Below are 23,029 nucleotides of genomic sequence, written 5' to 3' on the forward strand. Positions count from 1 at the left end.
GGTATGGCCAAGGAGATGGGGTTCTCTCTCCCCTCAGCTCCCAATCAAGGGATACAGTACCTCATTGGAAGGGGCATACTGCCAGCATTTCTTATCCCCTTGAAGTCTGAGTTGAAGAGGCTAAATTTCTGCTGAGTGCTGCTTAGTGGTTGAGGGAAGGGCTCTCTTCCCCTATTCAGCCCCCACTCCTAGGGCAGAGGCTCTACCCTAGACACAGCAGGTCAAGAATACCATGGCCCAGATTATCCTCACCCCAACTTGTTCATAGGGCAGAGATGCCACTCCAAGAAAGGCAAGCCAGGAGCACAAGAGGCTACTGTCTCTGCACAGTGCCCAGAGTAGTGGCTCAGAGATTTTGCACAGGGGAAGGGGCAGTCTAGAAGAACAATGAGATCAGAACCTCTCCCCAAAGAAACTGACTATTGGAAACAGAGTGTGGGGAAGTTCAAGCCTAAGGATGCTCTAGAAGCCAGTGGAGATTATGGTGGTAGACAAATAAGAGTCTGTAACTTTTAATTAATAGCAATAAGCTAAACTATAGGCCAGTAAGTTCACCAGAGATAACTAGGGAAATAAACAGCTAAGAAGAGTCCTCTTGGGCTCAGAACAATCCTCAAACACTGCCTCAACATCTACCCCTGCCTGAATTTAATTGAACCAGACTATGGAACAATTTATGAACCATGGCTTGTTGAAAACAATAGAGCAATCGGCTAATAATTAGTAGCACATTAATCGCTGGGTGTGGTATCAAATTAGATTTATAGTTTAACAGAAAGATAAGGGGAAGAAACAGTCGAAGGAGCCCAGCTAAAAACCACTTTCATCCCAGGTGACTGTGTGCATTCCCAGGGCAGCACACACTGAGGAGCGACACCGAAGTCTTCACACTGTGGGGGAAATACACTTTGCTGAAAGAGTGTAGCCAAGCCACTAAACATATAAACAAGCAAACAAACAACAACTAAAATTATTCCTGGAGTGGGGAGAGGGGAATCAATATCCATAGTTACTACTATGGTGACAGAGTACGTTTCTATTCTGTTCCTCTGGCTCATTTGCTTTTCTTTGTGTCAATGGACTGTATTTTTATACCTGTATTTTATTTATGCTCATTAGATGTTTAAATGTTTTGGGTAAACTAATGAATGAGCATTGATTTGTAGTATTATTTCTCTCGAAAAATGTTTTTAAAGTTGTAAAATGTTGACTTAAAAACATAATTTGGGAGCATAATCAATTTGGCATTGAAGATTAAATTTATTTTTTACTATAGAGAAAATTTTGGCAGTTCTTCACACTGATGCTATGATTTAAAAGCAAACAATCCCATTAAAAAGTGGGCAAAAGACATGAACAGAAACTTTTCAGAAGAAAATAGACTAATGGACAAAAAACATATGAAAAGATGCTCAACATCTCTAATCATCAGGGAAATGAAATCAAAATCACAATGAGATATCATTTAACTCCACTGAGAATGGCTTTTATCAAGTCCCAAAACAACAAATGCTGGCACAGATGTGGACAAATAGGAACACTTACACACTATTGGTCAGACTGCAAACTAGTACAATCTCTGTGGAAAGTGTAATAGTGTGGAGATACCTCAAAGAACTAAAAGTAGAGCTACCATTTGATACAGCAATGCCACTACTGGGTGTTTACACAAAAGAAAAAAAGACATTCCATAAAAAAAAAAGACACCTATACTTGAATGTGTATAGTAGCACAATTCACAATTGCAAATAAGTGGAAACAACCCAAGTGCCCATCAACACATGAGTGGATTAAGAAAATGTGGTAGATGCATACCATGGAATACTACTCAGCCATTAAAAAATGGTGAACTAATACCTCTTGTATTAACCTGGATGGAACTGGAGAACATTCTTCTAAGTGAAGTATCGCAAGAATGGAAAAACAAACACCACATGTACTCACCATTAAATTGGAACTAATCAATCAACACTTATGTGCGTATATGGAAATAACATTCATCGGAAATCTAGCAGGTGGGAGGGGGGTAAATTCAGACCTGATGGGTACAATGCACCCTATCTGGGTGATAGACACACTTATAACTTTGACTCAAGCAGTACTAAAGCAATTTATGTAACCCAAATGTTTGTACCCTCGTAATATTCTGAAATAAAAAATATATTAAAAAAATAAAAACATTTAGTTATATTGCTGGTAATCTATTACTTAATAATGTCTTTTCCTCTAAGACAGTTAATGTATCAAATAAAGTGCCTTTTAATTTTTCTGGAAACATAAAACTTCTCTAGTTGATTAACACTAGTCTATAAAGGGGTATTTGCTTACGTCAGTATGACCAAATCCTGAATAATTTTAAAAAACAAACTGACAGAAAACTCATTGTAACCAAACAAACAAACCTGCTAAAAAACTAAACAAAATAAAATGTCAAAATCCAGTTTTCTTTAGAAAGCATTCAGATATCTGTTTTCATGTCTAGCTTAAATTATTATGTATTTTGTTGTTGTGATTCTGTTTGCTTCTTAAACAAGAAACGTGCAGATGCATTATTTATTTATGCCATTGGAACTTAATTATATTTGGCTTTGCTTTATGTATAATATTCTTAGACTTCAATGTTTCACATAAGTCCTTTTTTTCCTTCCATTTTAGACATTCTTTATTGTGGTATTCTTTCTTGAAGTAGTATGAGAGAACAAGAAGTTTTCTAAAGGAGCATGAAGGAAATAAATGTTAAGACTGTTTACAGATTGCTTCAAGTCCATGTTACTTGTGGATTACAAAGTGGGAACATTCAACTTCAAAGCACATCTGGCTGCTCTTACAAAATCAGAAAATAGATTGCTTATTTCCCCCAAGTAGACTCAGGAACATGTTTTACTATGAATAATTCCCATTGCATATTAAAAGTGGTTATGAGACAAACTCAATGTATTGTAAATGAATAATAACAGAATATTGGGTACTTGTTTACAGTGTTCATTGTTACCTTTAAAAATTAGAATAGACATTTTCTATTTCTTTTGGTCAACTTGAGAAAGGAAATTTATGGTACTAGAATGAATCTTTAACTTTTTTATTTAATGGCTTTTAAAGATGAAGAGGATGAAATAGGAATGACTTTTGTGTAGTTTAAATGCAACGTTATAATTAGCTAAACCAATATTTTGTATCCTGCTTATAAATGTAGAGCTGGGTAAAAAGTCACAGATGGTTTTCTTGGCTTTTGGTTTTAAATTTTAAACTTAATTAGAGCTTGAACATCTTTGAATTCCTGTTTCCTCTTCTTTTATTTTTTCCCTTATATTTAATTCTGCTTCATGAATTAGGATTTTATGTATTTGTAGAATCGTGTTTGTCTCTGAAGAACTTACTTTCTTTGCTGCTTTCCTGCATTCCAAAAATAGAGAATGATTACTTATTTTTCATATATATACTGTCAAACAATAAATATTTAATTGACTATACTTTGCTGTCTGCTGGAAATTTACTATCTTGATTTTTCAAGGAGCAGTTATATACAGTACTGTGTTATTTACTGAAGAATATGGCCCTTTCTCTGGTACAATATTTAAGGACATTGTATTACTGTCTTAACATAGTTTCCCAAAATAATGTACTAATTCATACACCCACTAGTAGTGCTTCACATCTTGAACATTTTTATTATTAAATTTTTAAAGTATGTCAATCTATAAAATTGTAAAATATTTCATTGTGATATTAACTTATAGTTTTCATATTGCTAAACAGATTGAGCATATTTCAATGTATCTACTTTATCATATAGTATATTAATTCAAAAAATATTTCATTGAAAGTTTATTAGATACCAGAGATACAAAATTGAAAAGACATTATCTTTGTACTCATTCTGATCAAGGACAGATATGGAAACATACTGATAAACACTTAAAAGTATTATATAGGGGTTATGGGAGAGTGGACACAGGATACTTTAGGAGCTGTTAAGAAGGTAGAATCAGGTACAGTTTGCTTCACCCTTTCTTCCTTTGTTCCTTCCTGTCTCATGAATCCTTTTTGGGCACTGTGGTGGATGCTAGGGATATAGGAGTGAACAAGGCAGCCGTAGTCTCTGTTTCCAAAATCCACAGTCTTTTGAAGAAGATGGATGCTATATCACAAAAGGGAACAAATGTCCAGGGTACTATTGGAGTAATGGGACCTAAGTTTTCTGGGAGCGATGATTTCTAAATTGTGAGTCTTGAATAAGTTAACCATATGAAGAAGTTGGAAGGATAATTTCACAGGTTCCAAAGACTCAAATGCAGGAGAGAATATAGTGCTTTCAAGGTAAAACCAGTTTGGTGTCCTTAGAATGTAGAGTGTGTTGGGGGATAGATGAGCCTGAAAAGGTAGATGTAGGGAGAGTCTCAAATAAATTTTGTATTCTCTTTGCTATCATGGAGCTATGTTTAAGGATTCATATACCAAATAATATCTGGGAATGTAGTGATTAAATTGAGACTTGAAGAATGAGTAAGTGGGTGTTTATAGGGACTGGAGGGATGGGCAGAGAAATGAACAGAGGCAAAAAAAGACCTATCACGTTCTAGTGATATAAGTCATTTGGGATTCTGGGAGTATAAAATGTGAGGTGAAGAGTAATGGAAGATGAGACTGAGCAGTTAGGAAATGAGAGGGTCATAAAGATGCATTTATTAATATGCATGCAAAGGAGTATGTGTTTTATATTTTATTGGTTAGGTAGTCATTAAAGATGTATTATACAATACCCATTCTAAAAAATGAATTAAATATTAAGACATGTAGAAAATATATTCAATGGCAGTTTAATTCTTCATTTTATCAAATAATAATTAAAACTCCAAAATGAATAAATGTGTATTTTATTTTTAAATTTTCAGATAGAAAATCCTCGATATCTGAGACAGAAGCCTATCCCAGTTTCTCTGGTACGTGAGGGATCTAGTGGACTTTTTCTAGGGACAGGCATTTTAAAATAAAGCAATCATTATTTACAGTAAATAATGTATTTCTATATTATGAAGCATAATAATTTTTTAATCATATCACTTGGAAGGGAATTAATCACTTTTTTCTTCCAATGTTAGTAGTATTTTGGTGTGGGCTTTGGCAGTTTAGAAGTTTACTTTTGGATTAAGGATAAACCATATCTGAAAAAATATTAAGTAACTCTTAATCATTCAACAGATGACTCCAAAATTCAGCCTGAGAAAATCTAGCAGTCTCCAGGATGATCATTTCTTCTCTCGAATGCATGAGAAAGAGGTAGGATTGAGATGTTTCTGATGTACCTAATTGTTTTAATATTTTGTATAACATGAGTTTTTAGGTTCTAGTTAATATAATAATGATACATGGTAGGAAGAGGTTGTCTTTGAAACAAATATAAAATCATGATGCAGGATAGGCAAGTTTGTCTTTCTCTTTTTTAAGTGCTCATCTCTTACCTCGTGTGTCCCAGCTCCACTCATAATAGACAGGGTATGATGAGGTACTCTCTCCTGTCAGTTCTGGATTTTCAGAGGGGTGGGGGAAATGACAGTTTTTAGAATCAGTATCTTTGTCCTCTAACAAATTTATTTAAATAATTATATTTTTCATTTTTATTTTTCTTTCATTTTCCTGAGGAGGCTTCTATGATTTCCTGAAGTTCAATTTCAATGTGGTTCTTTTCAACATGATAGAATTTTCTTACCACTCTGTTTAAAAAATATCACAAAAGGCATTTATATATTTTCTCTTAGATATTCCAAGGAGTATTATGATCATTCCTTTAGTTTTGCTTATAATGAAGGAGGAAGGGCTACTTTGTTCTTTTAAATTTCAGCCTGGTAGAATTATTGCTGTTGATCTCAGTAATATTCTGTGTCACTTTATAGCTCCAATTGGAGGCATGAAGAGTTTTCTTTTTTTAATTGACAAATAAAAATTGTACATACTTATCGTGTACAACATGATGTTTTGAAATATGTATACATTGTGGAATGGATAAGTTGAGCTAATTAATATATGAATTACCTCACATACCACTTTTTGTGATAAGAACACTTAAAACATATTCTTAATGATTTTTAAAATACAGTGCATTGTTATTAACTGAAGAAACTGTATTGTACAATAGATGTCTAGAATTTCTCCTATCTCACTTAAATTGTGTATCCTTTTGCCTATGTCTCCCCAACCACACCCTGTCCCCTGGCCTCTGGTAACCACCATTCTACTCTTTACTCCTGTGAGTTCAACTTTTTTAGATTACACATATAAGTGCAATCATGTAGTATTTGTCTTTCTGTGCCTGGCTTATTTCACTTAACATAATGTCCTCTAGGTTCATCCATGTTGCCCTGAATACAGGATTATTTTCTTTTTTAAGGCTGGATAGTATTTCATTGTGTATATATATTACATTTTCTTTATCCATTTATCCACTGATGGGCACTTAGATTAATTCCATATTTTGGCTATTGTGAATAATGCTGCAATGAATGTAGGAGTATTTCTTTGACATACTGATTTTATTTCCTTTGGATTTATACCTGGTAGTGACAATGCTGGATCATATGGTCATTCTATTACTTTCTGAGGAACTTTCCGACTGTTTCCCATAATGGCTGTATTAATTTACATTACTGCCAACATTGTGCAAGCGTTCCCATTTCTCCACATCCTCTCCAACACTTGTTATTTTTTGTCTTTTCAATAATAGTCATTCTAACAGGTGTGAGGTACTATCCCAATATGATTTTAATTAGCATTTCCCTGACGATTAGTAATGTTGAGCATTTTTTCATATACCTGTTGGTCATTTGTATGTCTTTTTGAGAAATGTCTATTCATATCCTTTGCCCATTTTTAATTGGGTTATTTGTTTAGTTATATTGAATAGTTTGAGTTCCTTATAATGTATATTAACCCCTTATTAGATATATGGTTTGCAAATATATTGTCCCATTCTGTAGGTTGTCTGTTTATTGATTGTTTCCTTTGCTATGCAGAAACTTTTAAATTTGAAGTAATCCCATTTGTCTATTTTTCTTTTGTTGACTATTCTTTTGGATTCACATCCAATAAATCATTGCCCAGACCAACGTCATGGAGCTTTTCCTCTATGTTCTCTTCTAATTTTACAGTTTCAGGTGTTACATTTAAGTCTTTAATTTGTTTTGAGTTGATTTTTGTATATGGCATGAGAGAAAGGTCTAATTTCTTTCTTCTTCATGTGGATGTCCAGTTTTCCTAGCATCATTTATTGAAGAGACTGTCCTTTCCTCACTGAGTGTTCTTGTCATTGGCCTGGCTCTGGGTTGAACCCAAAGCGTAGGCTGTTGGGGTTGGCCCAGCACTAAGGCAAGTTTGGATCCTAGGGCTGCTGGGATTGGCATGGCTGTGGGTGGGACCTAGGGACCAAAGCTCCTGGGCACGTTTGAAGCCTGGGGTTGTGAGATCCCACCTTGCACAAGGATGGGCCTGTAGGCTCACTCTTGGGGTCCTGGCTTGGAGTCTGGGGTCATGGGGGTCTGCCTGATGTTGAGTTTTACTGGGACGGCACAGTGATGGGGTTTGAGGCAAAGTTCAGTGCTCATTTTTCTAACCTTCCCCCAAGTGAAGGGTATCTCTCTTCATGCCCATGCTGCCTGGAGCTGGGGGGGGGGGTGTTATGGATAATGTAAAACTACCCTCTTCAATGTGTTTTTTTGAAATTTCTGGGCTGTGCCCAGGTGCTATAATGTTTCACTTGGTTTCCTTAGCTCTTGTGAAGGTATTTTTGTGTGTGGATAGTTGCTCAAATTGATTTTTCTGCAGGGAGACAAGTGCTTGGAAGTCCTAGTTGCCATCTTGCTGACATCAGTCTCAGGGTTTTGTTTCTTACACAATTGTGGTGTTTAAAAACTGTTGAAATAAAAACAAATTACATTTTAAAAAGCCTTTGGGGGTAATACTTCTTATAATCAAACATACCTTCTTTTAAGTTCTTGTTTTAAATTTCTTTCTTTTCTTTTTTATAATTGTCATGAATTATTTTTAAAATTATTCCGAGTCATTCCCAACCATTTTTTTTTTAATTTATTTTGTGTTACTTCTTCCTATTGAGGCTGCTTACCATAAAATAATTATAAGAATTGAAAGGAAGTAGTGGGTTAAACTTTTTTTTTTTTGTCTTTCATGAAATAATATCTTTACTTTTTATGATGACAACTTGGGGCAGGAGTAAACATCCCAATGCTACCCACATATGTTTGGAAAGAAGAAAGAAAAAAACATTTAAAGCTATCATGTATTGCATCAGAGATTCATTTTTAAATGTGTGTGGCTTTATTTTTTTCCACATGCTTATTTTTTGTTTTTCTTTTTAGCATATTATAAAAATATTTGTGGCATCATTGAGAAGTTTATATGTAAACATTAAGTTATTCCATCTTAAAATATATCCACTGTATATTTTTCTAAAATAACTCTTTGTGCAATTACGTGTCATTTCTAACTTGTTTTGATGAATTTAAAAATTTTTTTTAGAGACAGGGCCTTGCTGTGTTGCTTAGGCTGGAGTGTAGTGGTTGATCATAGCTCATTGCAGCCTTGAACTCCTGGGCCCAAGTTATCCTCCCGCCTCAGCCTCCCAAAGAGCTGGGATTATAGGAATAAGCCACCACATCTGGCTCTTGATGAAAATTTTTTATCATATTTTTTTCTCCATCATAAAATATTTAAAAGTATATGTTAAGTTGTCCCAATGTGAGAACTTAGTTTCCTCTGTCTTTTAAAGCAGCATGTCTGATTTTAAAATAATTTATGTGCATTTTTATTGAAGAAGTTTGAAAAACAGAGACATGTAAAGAAGGAAATGAAATCACCTATAGGTAGAAATTGCTCTTTTTGTGAAGTAAAATAGAAAGCTTCCTTTGAATTTTACCTCTGTCTACATTGAATGTTCTCACCTATTGCATAAAAATGGGCGTTGCTTCTTTCTTACATGTGTTGCCAATTAGACTTTTCTGTGAGTCTGCTAGTTAAATGTAGAATTTAATTAAATACAAAATAAAGAAATCCACAGTTATTGACATAATAAATGGGAGAACAGGTATTGTTAAACATTTCATATGAAATATAGCATTCAGATACACACAATGTCACAAAATTTAATAAATAATTATATGAAGGAATACCATTGTAACCACCACCCAGGCAAGGATTTGATCATTGTCAATATCCCAGAAGCCTGCTGTCTGACCCTTTGCAATCTCTTCCATCTTCCCTAAAAGTAATTACTATCCTGATTTTTCTGATGATAATTTCCACCTATTTGCTTTTAAATTGATTTTAGCACTAATATCAGCATCTTTAAAAATGAAAATATTTTTATTTTACCAGATTTTGAACTTAATATAAACAGAACTAAACTTCATAAATTCTTTTGTGTCTTGTTTCTTTTGCTCAGTAGTATGTTGGAGACATTCATCCATGTTGTGCCATATAGCCATAGTAGGTTGCAGCTTTCTATTAATTTGCCACAACGTCTTGCCATTTTGTTGATAAATCTATTCTAATTTTTGGCTTTTTCAAACTGGAATTCTATGACCAATCTTATACATATATTCTGATACACATGTGCAAGAGTTTCTCTAGGGTAATGTTTCACAAAATGTGGTCCACGAATCCTGGGCTCTCTGAGACTCTTTCATGAGGTCAAAATTGTTTTTGTAGTAATATTTAAATGTTATGTTTTTTATTGTGTTGACATTTGCACTGATGGTGCAAAAGCAATGCTGGGTAAAATTATGTCTAGTATTTAAATAGTCAGTTGTCTTTTGAGGAAAATATTCCAAGATAAAAATGGTCTTTTATGCTTTTCCACTTATTTACTATTTCTGGTACTCTTATTTCTTTTGCTTCTAAGTTTTCATCTGGTATAATTCCTTTCATCCTTAAGAACATCTTTTAGTATTTCTTTTAGTGCAGTGCTAATGGTGATAAACTTATGTTTTCTTTTATCTGAATTTTTTTTCCTTTCAGCGCTCCTACAATGTTACTCCTTTGTCCTCTGGTCTTCATTGTTTCTGATGGTGAGCAAGTAGTTATTCTTATCATTCTTCCCTGAATGTAGTATCTCTTTCTCTCTGGATGCTTTTAAAATTTTCTCTTTACCTTTGGTTTTCAGCAGTTTAACTGTGATGTTCCCAGGTGTTATTTTCTTTGTATTTATGCTGCATAGAGTTCTTTAAACACCTATTCTCTAAGTCAATGTTTTTTATTTTTTTCCTCAAACTTGGGAAATTTTTGGCCATTATTGCTTTAAAAATTTTTCTTCCCTGTTCTTACTCTCTTTGGTGGTACTCCAACTACATGTATATTAGACTCTTTGGTTCTGTCCCACAGGCTCCTAAAGTGCTGTTTATTTTTTTATCAGTTCTTCATTCTGTTTTTTATCTAAGGTTTTGGATTAGAGAATTTCTATTGGTCTGTCATCAAATTTATGGACACTTTCTTGTGCTATCTCAAATCTTCTGTTAAGTTCATCTAGTGAATTTTTCTTTCTTTCAATTATTGTAATTTTCAGTTGTGGAATTTTCATTTGTTTCATTTTTATAATTTATGTTTCTCTTCTGAGATTCCCTATCTGTTCTGTCATTAAAATTATATTTCCCTTAATTTTTTGAATATATTTTCATTTAGTTCTTTGAAGCTATTTATATTAACTGCTCTAAACTCTTATGTGCTGAATAGGGTCACCTTGGAGCTTATTAACTCCTTTCTTTTATTTATTTTGCTTTTGCTTATATTTTGCCTATATTTATTTTGCTTTTTCTTTCCTTTTCTTTCTTTTTCTGGTGCATATTTATTAATTTCTTTGTAAAGCACATTGTGGATGATACATTGTAGAGACTATGGAGTCAGTTATTTTCCTCCACAGAATATTTATTTTTGTTTGTTTGTTTGTTCTTGTAGTCTGTTCAATTATTAGTCACCTTTAAATTGTGTAGACATGGTTTTACATTTTTTTAAGGCAGATCTGTGGACAGCTAAAGATATTACCAAACCCTTCCAACATGGAGGGGGACCCGGCCTACAAACTGTTTTCTGAGGCTTGCTTTGAGTCCTTGTTAGGCAGGACAAGGACTGCCTTAGAGGAGGCTTGAGTTGTGGCCTTTATAGTGTTTTAGCTGGATGCCCGGGTGTTTGCAAGTTGTTAAGAAGGTATCTCCACTCTGGTTGGGGAGCATCTTTGGTGTCTCCCAGCACTGTTTAATCTGTAGAATCTGTTATATTTTCTACCCTGTACTAGCAATGCTTTGTTATTCATCAAATGCATGCACGTCCCAGCCCACCAGCCCACCAGCCCATGGTCAAGGTCTAGCAGAGGATTTTGCTGGGCAGCTCATCTCTTTCTAGTGCCCTATACTTAAGATTCCAGCTTCTTTAACTGCTCTGAACTCTGACCTCTGCCTTCTCAGATGAGCAGGCCTGCGGTGCTACACTTGGATTCTAGTTGTTGTACGCAGGCAGAGAGTTGGAGCTATTGGGGGGCTCAATTTATGAGGATCGTAGGATCGGACTGCCTGTTGTCCAATACCTGAGAAAGGTTACCTCATATATCTTTTCCCATTTTATGGTTGTTAACAGTGGGAGGTTAGTCTGGTACTAGTTGCTTCATTGTAGCCTACATTAGATTTCCAGGCTTCTTAAATTTGAAATTGATAGGGTATATTCTGATCCTATGAAAAGAAAACCTAAATGTTGTTTGGAGTCAGGATTACTGGAGGTCAAACAAATTAGAAGTGTCATATTTAGTCTTTCCATTTCAGTCTTTTGTGTTAAACTAAATTAAGTAATACTGTTTACTTAACCTTTTACATATACATATATGTGCATCTAGGTGCAACATACATACATATGTATATTTATGTCTATATCTAAATCTTTATATCCTTGTGTTGTTTTTATATACCATACTAGTAAGATCGTTTCTATACTAATCTTGATGATTTGTCATACATCATGCTCTAGAGCTGCGGTCCCCAACCCCCGAGACATGGACCAGTACTGGTCCATGGCATGTTAGGAACTGGGCTGCACAGCAGCAGGTGAGTTGTGGGCGAGGAGCGAGAGAGCAAAGCTTCATTTGTCTTTGCTGCCGCTCCCCATTGCTTGCATCACTGCATAAGCTCCGCCTCCTTTCTGATCAGCTGCTGCATTAGATTCTCATAGGAGCACGAACCCTACCATAAATTGCACATGCAAGGGATCTAGGTTGCTCGCTCTTTGTGAGAATCTAATGCCCGATGATCTGAGGTGGAGCTGAGGTGGTGATGCTAGCACTGGGGAGCAGCTGCAAATACTGATTATCTTTAGCAGAGAGGTTTGACAGCACAATAAATGTGATGTGCTTGAATCATCCTGAAATCATCTCCCCTCAATCCGCCTGGTCTGTGGAAAAATTGTCTCCCATGAAACTTGTTCCTGGTGCCAGAAAGGTTGGCACCGCTGCCTTAGAGTACAGGGCAGAAACATAGAGCTATTCTGTGTCAAGGTAAGAGTTTCCAGAGAAGAGATACTCTTTTTTTTTTTTTTTTTTTTTTAAAAGGATGGCCATGGAGAAACTTTCTTTTTAATATTACCCATATAATAACTTGGTGTTCACTCTTTTAACCAAGTTATTAAACCTTACATTGGAAATATTAGGACAAACCAATCTCCTTCTAATATGATATAATGAAAAAGATACAATATCACTTTAGTGTCATTCTTGCCAAAATCTCATAAATATAATCAGGAGGAAAACATCAGATAAATTCAATAACTGGCTATTTCTTCAAAAATGTCAAGGTCATAAAACATAACTAGTCCAGATTAAAGGAGATATCGTTGATGTGAGAACTAAAGGCAATGCATGATTCTGAATTGGATCCTGGATTGGGAAAAAAATAGCTGCAAATGGCATTATTGACTATAAACCTACATTAGGTAATGTTACTGTGTTTATATTTCCTGAATTTGATAACTGTGCTGTGTTTATGAAAGACTGTCTTTATTCTAAGGAAATATACACTGAAGTTTTTAAGGATAAAGAGGCATGATGTTTTTAATTTATAAACGATTCAAAAAATAATATGCATATCTGTTTATCTTCAAATATGTATATATGTAGATATAGATAGAAAATGATAAAGCACATGGGTTAAAATGTAAACAGTTGATGAATCTGGGTAAAGGGTATGTGGGAGTACCTTGAGCTATCATTGCAACTTTTTAAAAAGTTTATTGATATACCAAAGTAAAAAGTTGTAACCAGAAAAATAGAATTACAATAAATCTCTTTGGTCACAAGAACAGAGATCCATCAAGCTACCTAAAATAAAAAGGGACATTGAATTCCAGTAATCCTGTTGCCATTAAGATCATTGGAGCCTGAGGTTGCTTACTTTATGTTTATGCAATGTGATTTCTAATCTTTGCTGTGTTGTGTATTTACTTTGCTTTTTTCTATATACTGGATTTATCTGCTTTCTCTTGGTTGTAGTACTTTAGGACTTGGATTTGTTACCCAAAGTAGATAACTTGCTGTCTTAGCTCAGATTCTTAAGAGAGAGAACCTGAAGATTATTTGCTACCTAGTGGATTGCTTAAGTATGTGTTTATTCCTAATTTTGTCAATAAAGATTAAGGTGGGGCAGGTGAGAAGTGGTGAGTTGAGGTGTGGTAGCACACTTACATGGTCTCTAGGGCTGACTCTCAGAAGCTGAGAGTATGACAAGTTAGAAGGTATTATGGAAAAAGCTGGCAACGAATCATATCCTCTGTACCTGGACAGCATTGTCATATTGCTTTTGGGTTTAATTCCCTTTTTATAGACCCCAAAAATGCTTCTGCTAAGGATCTTCACATGGACTTAGATTACTCAGCCCCCTTTCTGCATAAATAAGAAAGAAATATCATATGATTTAGAGGCAAGAGAATGGAAATATTCAGAATGTTTTCCTTTTACATAGTAAATGGATAACTATCTCTTCCACCATTCATAAAGTTTAACAGTGGTGAATCTGTATTAACTTTTGTTTTTAAAATTTTAAAACTTCATTTTGATATGATGATTTGATCATACATGTTTATCTTGTTAAATTTGTATTTATTATTTATTTTGTATTTGAAACAGTAATTGAAAATATAAAGTGTATTTCAAAAATTTTCAAGAAAATATTTTGATGGTACATTTTAATATTTTAAAAGAAAATTTTCCTGAAGGATGTAGACTAATATTTTTACATATTAATACCTACATTGTGCCATATATTGTACTGAGTATGATCACTTAAATTATTTTATTGAATATAATTTTTACAATCTATTGAGGTAAGGATATCTTCCTTAATTAGCAGAAGAGGAAACAGAGTGTCAAAGTGGTGACTTGCCTGAAATCACAACAGTTAATATGTGCTGGGATTAGAATTAGAGTTAGAAATGAGGTCTGTTAGACTTCAATGTACATATTCTCTTGAATTATAAGGAATCAGGTGGCCAAATACTTTCACATTTGAGATAACCAGTGTTATATTGCTCATCTTGAAACCTGCCACTACTGTTCTTTTAATTCTAGGATGCACTCATTATTATTAACAAGCATTAGTTACATTTTTGCTGGCTTTGCTCAGGACACTGTTGCATGTGGCATTAATTTGGGGAGGATAGATATTGAGGTCTCTGGGAGAGAACTGGAAAACTGTTGAGAGAGATGTCCATTTATCAATAATTTGACATTTCTGTGGCTATTCATTCTCAAATTGTCATATTTAAATATGTAAATTAATGAGTATTATTAAGTGAGCCTGTAGGTGTGAAAAAATAAAAAATTAAAAGTTTGGAAGAGACTTACTGATATGAAAAATAACAAAGGCTAAAATACTGTGTAGATTTAAATGTAAAAGCAAAATACTACTTTGAAATGTCTTTTTTGGGGGGGAGAAGGTGGAGGGAGGTAGAGGATAACTGATAAATATATACTTAGTGCTGTCAGTTTTGCCAGGTGAATTTTATTTTAAAAACTTTTAATTAGTTTGAAAGTAATTGAAAGAACGTAATCAACATATTGGTATATATAATGTGATTACTAGAACCTGTGGCTTCAGGGTAAAAGTGGAAAATGAGACTTTTTTATATAGGGAGTTACTTTAATTTAATTGTGTATTTTTTGCCAAAGGTAAAAGTAAATTAATAACACCTTTAAAATATTTTTCTTGAAGTTGGACATGAAAACAAAAATGATAGAAGCTAAATTTCATGAAGACAAGCTTAAACTACAGCAGAAACATGATGCTGATGTTCAGAAGGTAGGATATATATTGCTTGTTCTTTTACTTATGTTGAATTTTTAAAATATTCTGGGTCTTGTGATGATTCTTACATTTACCCATCTATCTACCCATCCCTCTATCCACTTATTTATGTACTTTATGACAGTCTATACTAAATGGAATTTGTTAAAGTAATATCCCAGCAAAAATTGATCTTTAAACTTCATTTGCTAAACACATATGTTTATGTAAAATCTTCCATTTATATTACATTTTAGTTCTTCTTCAACTATGCTTTAATGCTGGCCTTCCTTGATCTGCATTCTGTTGTTATCTTTCATGAAAGTTGAAATAAGACATCAACTGTAAATATTAGAATTTGTTTTATCCTAATATTTTTCAGTTTTCTAATAATTAAAATTTTCTTTTTAATTACTTAATTTAAAAAGGAACTCTTGGACTTAGTTCTGTTTGGTATAGACTGCATGCATTATAATAGCATTGACAATAAAGGCCTCTTTTTTAAGCAGCTCATTAGGATTTATGCTTTCAATCTTTCAACCTATATTTTTAAATAAAATTTATTTTTCTTCTCAACTGGCATACTAAAAACCATCAATTTATAGTTAATCTACATGGAATTTGAGTTGATACTATATTTTAATAATTAAAAATTTAGGTGATAATCATGTATACCTGTTTTTTTTAATAACAAAGACTGATTCAAATAGAAACCTTGTATTTACTGTTTCAAAACTAAGCCTATGGTTCTGCTTCCCAAAACTGAGTGACAGAGACAGAGATAGGTAGTGGAAGCTACAGCATCTTGTATCCAAGCTTTCTTGAAAGCTTAAAATATATTAACATTTAGTTAGGTGCTTATTTGGCTCATCTTCTTTCAAAGCAACCAGGAGGAAACCACTGATTGGTTATTAGAAAGAGAAAAAATATTAAATATTTTTTCTCTTCTCTTCTCCCCTATTCAAATGTTAAAGACAAGTAATATTTTTTGCTTTTATTAGAATTTTACTTTAGTTTAATTGTTTAGATAACATTAATAGTTCTCTATAATAATTATGTTAGAGAATCAGTAATACAATTTCAATATAACATGGCCCAATGGAATAGAATCTCTTGATGTGTAAGATATTGATGTATAAGATAAAGGAATAGAAAAATATATTTGGAAAAATCAGGGTGATAGATTCTGAAATAGACCTCTTTTTATGTCTGTTACAAAGATTTAAATATTCAATAATATAATTCTTTTCAAGAATTTCTCTTTTAAAATAACTTCTATGTGAAAAAAGAAAGCAATGCAACTAGTTTGAGGTGCCAGGTAAAATATAAATAAAATCCTGACCTTATGCCAGATTTAGAAAGTATATTCATCAATTTGTTGCTTGTATTATATTTTCTAAGTGTCAGGAATTAGGGAGGGATAAAATTTAGAGTGTTTTATTCATTAGCATACATTCTTTTCCTTTTTTGCTTCTTGGACATTAAGGTCAAACTTGCTCCTTTCCTTATGGGATTAAAACAAGGAAAGGTAAAGTAAATGCTGGTAATAAAAGCACTAAGAAAAAGTTGGTTAGACATTGGTGAGTAACTTTCTTATTAGCTGACTTTGGATGTATAGGAAATATACCCCAACCATAAGCAAAGTGGATATTCTTACTCCTACTTCAATTTGCTATTCTTTTTCCCCCTTGATCTGCATTTTCTCCTGCTTGCTAACTTTGCTACATGTTGGTTATTTTTGTAGTTTTTTATTTTTTCAGTGTAGATATATTTTGAAGTATAAAAGTATTATTAAATTTTCGTAAATGATTAAATTGGAAACTTCTGACACAATATAACTTAACAATGTAAATTTTCATGCAATTTTTGACACATTTTTTAGCTGGTTTTTCTGATTTACAGTAGGAGAGCCTAGATGGAAAAGAAGTCTATCACATGTCATCTTCCCATGTATCTGGGAATTCTTGTTATTGTGCACTAAAATGATAGAAGAGCACTTGTGGGAGGATTCAGGGATATGCTGAATTGAAAGATGTTCTATTCCAATGCAATGGGATGACTGGTACTATCCTAACATGTCAAGTTTCTGATGGCTTCTCTCTGCCATTTTATGACAGTTTAATTTCTGAATTATTTTTGAGAGTCACCTAATTTATTATTTATACTCTCCTTAAAATTGATATATGAAAATCCCAAAGAGATAACGTATTTGTTTCAGGTAATTGTTCTAGTATATTTAATAATTTTCTCAATGGACTATAATAAAATTTTTATAATTTTTTTGGAAGCCATTTACGAGATTAGCTGCGATAGACTTGCAAAAAAAATTGTGCTCATTAAAAAAACCCATGTGTTCAATACTTAATACAATATACTGAAACATTTTAAATTTATTTGCAGATTTTAGAAAGAAAGAATAATGAAATAGAAGAACTGAAAATTTTATACAAAAAGAAACAAAATGAAACTGAAGAAACTATTAGAAAGCTTGAAAAGAAAGGTGATGTTGTGTTGTTACATAAATCTTTTAGTAACATTTTCTTTTTATTTTAGTGATTATAGAAAATAAAATTTTATTTTGAAACTTTCATATTATGAGGTGAAAATGTTTATTCATGTGGGCTTCTACCGATGGGTAAATTTATGTAGGCTTCCGTATGACTGTGGAAAAACAGTGTGTGCGTGTGTGTGTGTGTGTGTGTGTGTGTGTATGTGTAATGGCAACACTGATGGGGTGCTAGTAGTGGTTGGTTTGGTTAAGGAGTTGGAAAGGCATGTTGCTGTCATTCCCTCTTAACTCTCTCTCTTCTCATTGGAGTACAGCTGCCATAGATCAGTTGAAGGAAGTTACAGAGTTAGGACTTACTGGCTTTCGTGAGAAAGTGAAGGAAATTATTCTTCTTCATCTAGTAAAATTCATTACATTAAGTATCTACTTTATTCCTTACAGTATTTACTAGTATTGTAATTGACAGAAAAAACTTATAAAGTAGTATCCATTTATACTTTCATTAAGAAGTAAAAGAAAGCATATAATAAAGTATTAAACTGACTATAATTATAGGTCAAACATCTAAATCAACAGGTGGTCATGAGAGAGAATGTTGAAAATATCTTTTGGAGAAAAGAATTTTTATAAGATTTTAAAAAGTTTTTAAAGATTTGATTCGTTGGAGAGACGAGCTCCAGGTACTGAGATAGTAATGCTGAAATTGGTAAGTTGTAGGAAGGATGCTGCGAAATATTTAGCTAGAGTGGATACCCCATACATTAAGAGATAGATTTAAAAATATTAAGGTAGTTGACTTGGGGCTAGAATAAACATAACCTTGAGTTTCAGATTTAGAAGTTTGATCTTTATCCTGTAGATGCTGGGGAGCCAGAGAAGATTTTTGAGATGTGAGTTTTAGGACCCATGTTTTGGGAGGAGTGAGTCACCTGGTAATAATGGTGGGTGTGTTGAACCAGGGTGAGGCCAATTCCTGGTCTGCTACAGTGGTCAGAGGCAGTGAAGAAAACATTCCATTCATTAGAAAACAGGCTCTAATCCCAACTCTGCTATTCAATGTCTGGTATATGACATCAGGAAATCTCTGGGCCTTAGTTAACTCGTTATAAAATGGTGAGGTAGGAATAAATAATGTATAAAGTCCCTTCCAAGTCAAAGATGTTATGCTTCTGTGCTTCTGTAATTTTGCATGTTAAGGTGATAAGGACCTAGAATGTCTGAGTGATGGCAGTGAGAGTAGCAAGAATGGAAACGAAGAAGAAATTCTCAAGGAGTGGATCATGATTTGGTGAATGATAAGATATAAGCAATGATTAAGAGGAAAAGAGATAAGAAGTTTTCATTTAGGAGTTTCTATATGGCTGTCCCCCACATCTCCAAACCTGAGTGTATCTGAATTAACGGTAATGCCCTTGACAGTTTAGGATAGCAATTAAATATATAAATTAACCAACGAAATAGATATTTTTAGATTCATTTACAGCCTTAAATGTTAGTAAAAATAATTAGAAATTTGTTTAGGTTCTTTGTCCAGATATTATCAGTGAGTAGAAAAATATTTTAAATTTATTTCCAGGTTTCTCTTTTTACTCTGATTTAAACCAGGCAATTCAAACACGCGAAAGGTTTAAAAATGCCTAAGTTTTAAAAATAATGTTTCTTAAGGCTTTTCTTGAATGGCAACCAGATCTTAGTTTAATTTTGGAATTGTGGAGTAAAATATGTTATAGATGCTAAAGACCTATATTAGGTTAACTTGGGTTCTTTTCCACTCCCTATTTGTTGCTTAGCTGAGATATAAGAGTGAAAAAAGTTTTTAGGAAAATGTTTATGAAAATTTTGCTATCTTGAAGTAAATGAATAAAAAACATATTTAGTAAGCTAAGAAAATATACTCAAGTAAAAATACAACTAAATTTATTTTACTATCCAGATGACATGAATACATTAAACAAATTTTCACTTCAGTCAGTGACAAGTTTATATAATTTTAGTAAAGATGATAGAAATAAAAATTATTTATAACGAAAATATTTTATATAATTTAAAAAGTATTTCATTTTAGTAACATAAACCTTGAAAACAATTTTTTTTTTTGAGACAGATTCTCACTCTGTCACCCCAGGTAGAGTGCAGTGGAGTCATCAACATAGCTCACTGCAACCTCAAATTTCTGGGCTCAAGCAATGCTCTTGCCTCAGCCTCCCGAGTAGCTGGGACTATAGGCATGTGCCATGATGCCCAGCTAATTTTTAAATTTTTAGTAGAGAGGGGATCTCGCTCTTGCTCAGGCCGGTCTCAAACTCCTGAGCTCAAGCAGACCTCCTGCCTTGGTCTCCCAGAGTGCTAGGATGGATTACAGGTGTAAGCTACTGCACCCAGACTCTTGAAAACAATTTTAAAGTATCTATACTTGAACAGCAATATATTGAAATGATGGGTTCAATATTTTTTCATTCAGTACACATCTTTTTTGAGCACTTGCCTGTGTGGCACTGTGGATAACAAGTTGAAATATCTTTGTCTTCAGTGAACATAGACTTATTAAAGAGGAAATTGGCAAGTAAACCTTTATAATGTTATAAGTGATTTAGTTGAGATATATGCAAGGTATATATGCAAGATATATGGAAATAAAGAGGAGTTTATTTCTGTCCTTACAAAGGAAGGAATATGGTTGGTGAATGGTTCATAAAGAAGGTGATACTTGAGATTCCAAGGATGAGCAGGAGTTTTTCAACAAGGGGGGAAGGGCATTCTAGGTAGATAGATGATTAAGGTAGGCAGTGATGTAACAAAGATCCTGCAGATAGATTGGTGTGTTTACAACACAGGGTTAAAATATGAAAGTGACAAGGGATATCGCCAGAGAATAGTCGGATCCTAAGGAGTGTTTTCCATGTTAGAGGCTTTAGCCTTTATCTTTTAGGTAAGGAGAACTGTAGAGTGATTTTAAGCCTGGGAGTAACATTAGTGGATTTGCACTATTGAAAGACCTCATTAAAGCAACAGGACCCATTGGAGGAGAATGATACTTGAGGCTAGCACTCTGTTAAAATTGTCTACAGAGTGAGTAATGACAAATGCAACCAAGTTTGTGGTGGGAGAAATGCAGAAAAAGAGCAAGGAATAAGAGATATTTTAGAGAGAGAATTGAGAAGGCTTGATGAAAAATTGAATTATATGTTAACCGGCACACTATATTTTATATCATCAAACTCTTATGTGGTACCTAGAATTGGTTTAACTATGTTTTCATCATTTTTGACAGTTCAGGCCCTTATACGTGACTGTCAAGTTATCAGAGAGACTAAAGAAAACCAGATTGCAGAGCTAAAAAAAATATGTGAACAAAGTACAGAATCTCTGAATAATGACTGGGAGAAAAAGGTAAGCCACCTAAAATAGTAATAAAAATTACACAAGTTTATTCTTGAAAGTAACATATTTATAAAAATAATAATTTTACAGAATATACAGAAAAGTATGAAAAAATAACCTTCTGCACTATAAATAGCTACTGTTCATGTTTTGGTATATTTTCTTTTAGAATTCTGTGGTCTATAAAATGGTTTTCATTTAGAAAACATTATTTACTAATTCTTAAACTTAATAAATGTGCTGGGGTTTTTTTTGCCTAAGTAAGGGATTTTAAGTAAAATAAATAGGTAAATAGTTGTAAACCAATTTTTGGAAATTAAACAATATTAATTTTGTATTTGGGCCACTGGAGCATTTCTTTCCTAAAATTTTAGAAACATAATATAATCCAGACTAGAATTTAAACTTGTTTTTTCATTGTTTTATTTTTGACATACAATAATTGTACATATTTATGAAGTACAGTGTGATGTTTTGATACACGGATACATAGTATTATGATCAAATCAGGGTAATTAGCATTTCTGTCACCTCAAACATTTATCAGTTCTTTGTGGTGAGAACATTCAAATTCCTCTCTTGTTGCTTTTTTGAAATATGCAATACATTATTGTTAACTATAGTAACTGTACTGTGCATTAGAACAGCATAATTTACTTTTCCTATCTAACTGAATCATTGTACCCATTGTCCAGCTTCTCCCCATCCTACCACCTCCCCTCCCCTCCCCAGCCTGTGGTAACCTCTGTTCTACTCTCTATTTCTATGAGCTCAGCTTTTTTAGATTCTACATATGAGTGAGATCATGCAGTATTAATCTTTCTGTTCCTGGCTTATTTCACTTAAGATAATGTCCTTTAGGTTCATCCATGTTGTCACAAATGGCAGGATTTCATTTTTTTTAATGGCTGATTAGTATTCCATTGTGTATATATACCACAGTTTCTTTATTCATTTGTGGATGAACACTTAGATTGTCTTCAGATCTTGGCTATTGTGAATAGTGACATAATAAGCATGGGAGTGCAGATATCTCTTTTACATACTGATTTTATTTCCCTTGGATATATTTAATGTATCCAGTAGGGGGAATTCTGGATCATAAGGTAATTCTATTTTAAGTTTTCTGAGGAACCCTCATGCTGTTTTCCACAATGGCGATACTAATTTGCATTTCTACCACCAGCCTGTAGAGTTCCCTTTTCTTCACATCCTCACCAACATTTGTTATCTTTTTGACTTTTTTGCTAATAGCCATTCCAGCTGGGGTGAAGTGATATCTCATTTTGGGTTTGCTTTGCATTTCCTTGATGGTTAGTAATGTTGAGCATTTTTTCATATACCTGTTGACCATTTGTATATCTTTTTTTTCAGAAATGTCTACTTAGGTCCTTTGCCCATTTTTAAATTGGGTTATTTGTCTTTTTGCTATTTAGTTGTTTGAGTTTCTTATATATTTTGATATTAACCCTTTGTCAGATGTACAGTTTGCAAATATATTCTCTAATTCTATAGATTGTCTCTTCATTCTGTTGACTGTTTATTTTGCTGTACAGAAGCTTTTTATTATAGTTTGATGTAAGACCATTTGTCTGTTTTTGCTTTTGTTGCCTATGCTTTTGAGATCTTATCCAAAAAATCATTGCCTAGGCCAATGTTAAGAAGATTTTCCCCTATGTTTTCTTCTATTAGTTTCATAGTTTTGGATCTTACATTTAAGTCTTTAATTCATTTTGAGTTGATTTTTATATTGTGGTGAGAAATAAAAGGTCTAATTTCATTGTTCTACATGTGAATATCCAGTTTTCCCAACATTTGTTGA

At 33.4% G+C, this 23,029-nt stretch overlaps 1 protein-coding gene across 4 annotated transcripts in view; it reads left to right on the plus strand.

Annotated features, from left to right (window-relative positions):
* CEP112 (centrosomal protein 112) overlaps positions 1-23,029 on the plus strand; it is a 376,462-nt gene that overhangs the window by 43,498 nt on the left and 309,935 nt on the right. For 2 of the 4 annotated variants that reach the window (XM_069481637.1, XM_069481638.1), the window contains exons 7-11: positions 4,893-4,940; positions 5,200-5,277; positions 15,246-15,332; positions 17,718-17,817; positions 21,098-21,216. In XM_069481637.1, the coding sequence (XP_069337738.1) occupies positions 4,893-4,940; positions 5,200-5,277; positions 15,246-15,332; positions 17,718-17,817; positions 21,098-21,216 (432 nt within the window). The remainder of the gene's footprint in view (positions 1-4,892; positions 4,941-5,199; positions 5,278-15,245; positions 15,333-17,717; positions 17,818-21,097; positions 21,217-23,029) is intronic. The other 2 variants (XM_069481639.1, XM_069481640.1) reach the window with 1 other exon arrangement.

The sequence above is a fragment of the Eulemur rufifrons genome, chromosome 9 (genome assembly GCF_041146395.1).
Source record: "Eulemur rufifrons isolate Redbay chromosome 9, OSU_ERuf_1, whole genome shotgun sequence".
In the NCBI taxonomy this organism is placed as follows: Eukaryota; Metazoa; Chordata; class Mammalia; order Primates; family Lemuridae; genus Eulemur; species Eulemur rufifrons.